The 7666-nt window shown below is 43.6% G+C and overlaps 1 protein-coding gene across 1 annotated transcript; it reads left to right on the top strand.

Moving 5' to 3' along the window:
• Nucleotides 1-6822: 6822 nt before the first annotated feature.
• PtA15_12A551 (uncharacterized protein) lies at nucleotides 6823-7214 on the top strand (the record flags this gene model as incomplete). Its single annotated transcript, XM_053162172.1, has 2 exons — nucleotides 6823-6943; nucleotides 7030-7214. The coding sequence occupies 2 exons, from the start codon at nucleotides 6823-6825 to the stop codon at nucleotides 7212-7214; spliced, it is 306 nt and encodes a 101-aa protein (XP_053026116.1).
• Between the last annotated feature and the right edge of the window lie 452 nt (nucleotides 7215-7666).

Raw genomic sequence — 7666 nt, 5'->3', positions numbered from 1 at the left:
CAATTTGATTGGGTATGGCAGGGACTCCCCGGTACAGACCCGATTCATGCGGGTTTGACGGGTATTCCCTGAGAAAAGACCCAATTGTAGGGTGTTTTCTGAGGTTTACCCGCATAAATCCCACTTTTGGAGTGCTTTTCACTATCCGACCGGATTCCGGATCTCTCAAGCTCAATCCCGAACCCGGATCCGGCCTGCGGGGTTTCCGGATTTCACCAGATCTGCGGGGTCCGGATCAGAATTGCAGGTCACTTTGCATAACCCAGTTTTGCGGGGAGACTGCAAGTCGACGTTCAACATTTGAGTTGAACGCCGGCTTGCCTTGCCTTGCAAGTGGCATGCATGGGTCTACTTTGAATCCCGCTATTAAAGGGAAGGACCGGCAAGGAGAACAATGGCTGAAGCAGAACAAAGGCTGAAGAATGAAGGCCGAAGGAGAATAGATTATCAAGACCGTTGTGGAACTCTCACGCAAGGCGTAAGCAGAGCTTGGAGGGGAAATGTAAATATAACGGATTTGAAAGTTTACACAGGTGCTTGAAAGGCTGCCCTCCTGTAATTAAGCTCTAGGAGATACACTATTTATTTTAGTGTGGCGCAATCTTCCTGAATTTAGCTATTTAAATCTTGTTACTATTTTAAACCTTGTAATATGTAATTTTGATGTAATGTTATAATTTAGAAGAGTTTTGGCGTGATGGGTACTCTGGGAGATTCCTGAACTTAATTTAATAAGTCAGATTTTCGAGTCAAAGTGAGATGTGAGGCAATATTTGATAAGGGGTCAATTTTGATAAGGCAATGTTTGATGGGGACAAAATTTTGATGTGATGTCTGCTGAATAATATCAATTATCATTCACTAGTGCAAGCATGAGGGGGAAAGAAAACAAGAAGGGGCAAGAGAGGCCTCAAAAATCACGCCTGAGAGTGATTTACAATGTAGTGAAATAAATGTACTAATGGGGAAAGCTGTTCAATGTAATGTGAAATAAATGTACCAGTTGGGAAGGATTTACATATGTAATGAAAACAATTATCCTTTTGGGTTATGATCACTTGGCTTGGACTAATTGGGAAGGAAAAATTACGTCTAAGAAGTGATTTGCTACATGTGATTGAAGATCAGAGTGGGGAACTTTCCTATTGGGGAAAACTTGGCCATTTAGAGGTGTTTGCCTAGACATGAGTGATTTCTAAGCGTATTTGTGATAAAAGAAACACCATGTGAAAACAAAATGTGTACATGCGATTTTTAAGGGTGGTGTGCGCTTTTGAGCACATTAAGATAAATAGTTCTCATGTAATTTGTATGTAATGGCCTTATAACTTGTAAACTGAATTCTTCCACACTTTTTGACGGTATGTACATGAATGTAATATATATAAATTGTATTTTAATGTATTTTGTAAGGGGTTTGGTTTTGATTGGTCTTACCACACCGTTGGGTGCATTCCGATGAAAAGAGACGCTGACAGCAAATCCACTATAGCGCTGCTACTGGCTCAGGTTCAACAGCTCAAGGAAAAGCTCAGTAAGACGGGAGAAAACAACAATGGCGCAGACCAAGAATCTGCATTTATCAGCCCCAGCTCAGAACAGTATGATAAGATTTCTTGTTGAGTCGAGTTTCTTTCTTGCTGACGGCTTCTTTTGCCTATCTGTCCTTACACCTCACCTCTGAAGGCCCAATCACAAAACTAAGTTGTACGTTGGAGAAAGCCGCCCTAATCCTGTTGTACACAGTGCAATTTTGAACTTTGATCATTTCTTGACTCATTCACTGTTGAGTTGTCTGTTAGTCTGCTACCATGATGTATCACCACAGTATGGAGGGCTGTCGGATCGACCCATGAGCACTACCAACCAACCACCCAGCTGGCATCCACAAGCGTCTGTAGCCTAGTTGGTAAAGGCAGCACTCTAGTATGTGTCTCAGCATAGCTGAGGTCGTGAGTTTGACTCTCACCAGACACATCTTCATTTTACAGTCTCTACATTCACGGACAAAAATGAAATATGTGCATTATAGATTTGACAGGCAATTAAGGTACGTCTACATATTTATTTCTCTCCATGTTCTTGTCTGTTGTGTCTTGAGTTGATCAGAAACAAATGATTCTGTTGCAAAACAGGCTGTGGGGAGGCTTAGGCCAAAGGCAGATCAAATGTGCCCCCGTAAAAACATGAGATTGCTTGGCCACTTCGTCACAGATTGTCAAAAATCTAGTTTTGTCTGGAATAAGTATGGTCAAGATGTTTGATGACCAAGTTGTCCAAAAATCAGACATAGTGTGAAGCCTGGCCTACTAAACAGTTCAATAGAAGAGGCTATGAAACTATCCGAGAGGATAGTTTGCCAAATGCTTGCTTAGTAAACTTAGGATATTTAAGATTTAGGGTCTTTGGTCACGATGATGATATAAAGGTAGATTATATCACCAGGAAAAAAAGCAGTCACCTGATGGCAAGTGACATGACACAGCTTTGTTTTCAGCTCCAAAACTACTCCAATGCTGCTCCTCTCCACCAGCACATCTGCGGCTCACATGATAGGTGTAAGGATCAAAGCACTCAATGTGAAAAACCAGATGATGCTCAGCTTTGGCCCTGACCCAGCTGATGCTCAGCTTTTACCCTGGCTCAGCTGATGCTCAGTTTTCACCTGGCCCAGATGATGCTCAGCTTTGGAACTGGCCACCTGATGATCATCTTTGGCCCTGGCACATCTGATGCTCAGCCTTGGCTGTGGCTCAGCTGATGCTCAACTTTGGCCCTAGCCTATCTGATTTTCAGCTCTGATCCTGTCCAAGCTGATTCCCATCTTTTTCCCTGGCCTGGCTCAGCTGATACTCAGCAAGCTGATACACAGCAAGCTGATACTCAGCAAGCTGATACACAGCAAGCTGATACTCAGCAAGCTGAGAATCAGCTGGCTAGCTGGCCCAGGACTGGGCCAAAGCTGAGCATCAGCTGGGACAGGACTAGGAGAAGGTTGAGCAAGGACTGGTACAAAGCTGAGCATCAGCTGCGCCAGGACTAGTACAAAGCTGAGCATCACCTGGGCAAGGACTGGTCAAAAGGCTTTATTCCAATTCTGAGAGTGAGCTGTGTGAAAAATCTGAGTATGAGCTGGGAAGAAAAGCTGAGTATGAGCTGGGTACCAAAGCTGAGTATCAGCTGGACGGAACTGAGGATCAGTTGGGCTCATCAAAAACTGAACAGGACCTCCTTGGTAAATTTTTGAAGTTGAGGAGATGGTTGGGAGATGGGGGTAGATAGTGGATAGATATTGGATAGATGGTGGGTAGCTGGCTGGAGATGGTGTAATGTCACTTGTCATCAACTGACTATTTTATTTTCCTGGTGTATTTTGAGTTTTTTAGAGTTATAAGAGTATGGTTTCTTGCATAACAATATATAGTGTGAAGAAAGATGATAACAAATAATATCCCAATGGGAAAAGAAAGAAGAAAGAGGGAGAAAGAACAACCAAAGAGTGCAACAACATCAACGGAGCAACAAGAGAATTGATGACATCATCGGAGAAATTAACACGTCATAGATAATGAAAATGATAAAGTGATTCAATGTTCATTGGAGAAATCCCAATGCCAATCAAATCCAAGTATATTAAAGTCAGTGAAACATAGAATGAAAGATCAAGGGTTCCCCCTAGAAATATACAAAATCACAAAAAAAAAGATCAAGGGTTTCCCCTTTACAACAGCTGAAATCCACAAACAAAATCCGCAAAAATTACAAAAAACTCAGACAAAAGAAAAAACCACAATCAGCCCGCTAGCATCAGCAAGCTGATGCACCTGGACCCACCTTCCATCCCTGTCTAGCAGGGTTAAAAAAAGATGGGCGGATGGCCCCCAGTGCGCCGCATTGAAGGCATTATGCAAAGGGGGGCCAACAAATATTGCCCCTCAGACTGCGCAAGTGCAACAGCGGAGGGGGTTGAGACTGACCCCTGTCTGGAATTACAGCGCGGGGGACAGCCTGGGGATAAGAGTGCCCCCATTTTATAGACAACCTATACATACGCCGACTCCCCCCCCAGACCCCTCTTTGCGCTCGCCAACCTGCAAATTTCAGCTTGGCCAGGTCAACCATTGTCCAGACACCCACTCAGCCCTCACCACAGCCAGCTTGACTAACCGGTGCTGCCCAGTTTGGGCACAGAAACCAACCTGAGTTTGTTGCTAGATTTGAGCAAAGACAGGACGATCTGGGAAAGCAAAACACCCGCCCTTGAGCCCTTGCCCACTGTGTCCTACTCCACCGCGCCCTCCCAGGGTCGTCATCAGTATCTGGGCCGGCCGTCCCAGCAGCCAAATCGCGCCCGAGGAACTCACACTCCTTGTCCACCAATCGCCAACGCACCTTGCCATAGGCATTGATTTCCGTGACCCGTGAGTGATTCCTTCTAAACCGTTATTGCATCTTGCTCTCAATTTGATGCTTTGTTTATCCAGAACCAAGAAAGATATCCAAAGATGGTCCAACATATTTAAATTTGTCAACGCACTCACATTGCTTGCACAGGGAGACGTTGGGAGAGCAAAGAGCTACTTTATCATGGTAGGAAAAGATGCGGGAGAGAGCACTGGTGGAGAACTGGTAAGGATATGAAAGTTCAGATTCCAATTTTCAGTGGATACAAGGAATCTAATACTATGTATATATTTGTGCGCGTATAGCTCGTGACGGCGACAAAGACATATCAATCTATAGAGCCCTCTGTTATACGACCATCTGTGGCTTGGATCATTTTGTCAGACAGCAGTTGAAGGACCGCCTTGTTGATAAACTCGAGTTCAGTTTGATGCTCAACAGCAAACCCCAGTCGAGACTCATATTGAACTTGTACAGGGAAAATAAGTACCGCACCGTTGATTGTTTGCAAGTCTCTCTGCTCAGTTCATTTCCTTCTTCTTTCCACATTCGTCAAGAGGAGAAGGGAGGAAAATGATCATTTGAATAAGGCGCTATACAAGGGTGATTTGTATCTGGCCAAGCAGATGGAGTGGTTAATTTTAATGATTCAGGAGCAGGTGATTGGACAATACTTTGGCTCATTCTCATCGGCGCAGCCCTCAAAAGCGTCTGAGGTTTTTGGATGGCCAATGAATGAACTTGAGCAGCTTCTTGTTCTCTCCATTGTTTCCGCTCATCTTTCCGCTAAACTTGACCTCGCCAATGTCATCCTATGCGCTAATCAATCCACTCTGCTCCCGTTTCCTTGCTGATATCACCTCATCCGCTATAAAGATTCAGCATGACTCATTGGCCGCTCTCTTTTCTCTTAAACGCATTAACACTGTTGTTGTCCGTGATTTCAATCAACTTAAAGTCCCCTCTCTCCCTTTCCTCCGAACCTGTTGATTGTAAAAAATAAAATCCACTTGGATTGATCTCAAGACGGATTGGAATATTCTCTCCAGCTTTCTGGATTGTGTCCAATAGGTATAGCTGTGGTACTCAAAATCTATGTTGATCCTTTTGACTTAAAAGTTAACACCTCCTGCTCACCAGAATAAGCTACAAATTCAATCATCTATGCTAAAACCTCCTTATCCTATGACTGGGAACCCAGATTGTCTTTAATGAAAGTCCAGGCTCTCTCCAGGGCTCAATTGGACCTGAAATCTGGAGAACCAGCCCAACCAGAGGAGGGCTTCCAGATTCCAGCTGAAATGTGAAATTTTCTGGCCCAGATCTGGATCTGCAGCTGTTCTCTATGTACTTGACCAGGATTCTTCCAGCTTTTGGAGTACACACTTCATATATAAGCATCATTGATGGCACCTAAAATGGTCCGCTCATGTCCCCAGAAACACCCAAGTTGAAAATTGATTGGAAGCTTCATATAAAAACTTACAGAAAAAAAAGGAGTAAGAATATTTGTGGTGTTGGTAATAAAGAGTGACAGGGAGATTAAAAAATGGCCTCACAGAACAAGACATGCAAAGGAGGAATAGAACTGAGTGGGGAAAACTAATGCAGGGAGGGAAAGCATTGGTAGGGCATCACAAAGAAACAACATAAAGAAGAAGAGATGGAGAGCTGGAGTCTTGGCCACTGTTCATTGGGGATTGATTTATGTTGTCAGCCATTGAAAAGAGGAGAGCTGGCCTCCAGGCTTGATTCCTCAGGGTAGAGACCACCCACCTTGCAGAGTCAGGTCAGCAGCTACTGGTGGACAGGTCCTGTCTGATGCTCCCATCAGGACCTCCTGGTGGCACCAAAAAGTCTTAAACTGTGTTATTTGCCCACACATCACCAGGCAATGTTTTCTAGACTTTTGCCTATCTCAAAAACACTCAGTTATTTACAAATAAATTTCCCTTTTGAACACAAGAATACTGCAGTGATGCTGGGTGCTCAGCTGGAGGGAAATCCTTTATAAGAATCAGGGAGGGTTTTAAAGTTTGGATCTTATCTGAAAGGACAGGCTGAAGGATGTGGCCAAAATTTTACTGGAGCTTAAGCTGAGGGTTTGCAGCGGCAAAGCCGCCTTGGCCTCTAGTCTGAATAAAAATCTAACAATCTTCAAGGATTAATCAGCACGATTTGCCCATCATAAGTCATGCTAACCAAACCGGTTCATTACACATAGGGCATCATTTTTTCCTGGATCAGGCAAGCTTAGGTCAAAATCAAGCAACAGAATCTGCAAGCTTACTTGGAGAACTAACCCCATTCAAAAGTTGACCAGTTTGGCCCAAAGAAGAGCGGCTCAACTATGAATACTTTGATGGCTATGATGATCTAACAGGATTCTGGACCTATGTAGCTTATATCTGCATCCGAATGAGAAGTGAGGATGAATCCACCGTGGGTGGCTACTGCTGGGTTTTCAATGTGTCCACAGTATTTGTTCAGACTTGCGGCTTAGTTGCCAGGATCCAGCTCCAGATTCAAGAGCAAAGTGGTAAGCCCACTCTTAAGGCCATCAATTGGCAGCATCCACTCACTGATCAATCTTACTGAAAACTTCCTGTTTCTTCTAAAAACAAGTGATCCTAACCTATCCCAACTCTTCTGTTGATCTCAGACTAGATTTTCCCTTTCCGTCCCTGTCTGAATTTGTAAAATCATTCAAGATGCACAAGATGGACAGTCGCAAACATGCTCACATCCCGGCAGTTGTGATTGTCATCCACTTTTTGGAAATCTTCAAATCAATACTCAGTCCAGAATAGGATTTTATGTATTTAAAATTTGATCCCAACTTGCATGCTTTGACTGAAGCATGATGGAAATTTACCTCAAAACTCAGCTGAGCGAGAAGAGTTAAAGGAGATGATCTTGGCGGAGAAGAGAGATGCGGACAAAAAAAACTTTGACGAAGCAGTCCAGATGATTTCAAAAGCTTCTCAGCCAACCAAAGTGAGAGTTTCTTTTTTTTGTTTGAGCCTGTGATCTGACATGCTTCAATCATAATCCATGAGCTGAAATCTGACTTGGCTCAATCTAATTGCTCTACCAGGTCCCCGAGCACATTGAAGAATTATTCAACAATCCTCATTGCAATAAAGTGCCCTGGTATGACGGCAGGTTTTGGTTGCTAGTGAGAAGTCTGCAAGAATTTGTCAAGCAGAATCCCAACCATAAATTACCACTCTCAGGAATTGTTCCAGATATGAAGGCCAAT

The sequence above is a fragment of the Puccinia triticina genome, chromosome 12A (assembly GCF_026914185.1).
Source record: "Puccinia triticina chromosome 12A, complete sequence".
In the NCBI taxonomy this organism is placed as follows: domain Eukaryota; kingdom Fungi; phylum Basidiomycota; class Pucciniomycetes; order Pucciniales; family Pucciniaceae; genus Puccinia; species Puccinia triticina.
The sequence above is the reverse complement of the archived record's forward strand: the minus strand, read 5'-3'. Positions and strand labels throughout refer to the sequence as shown.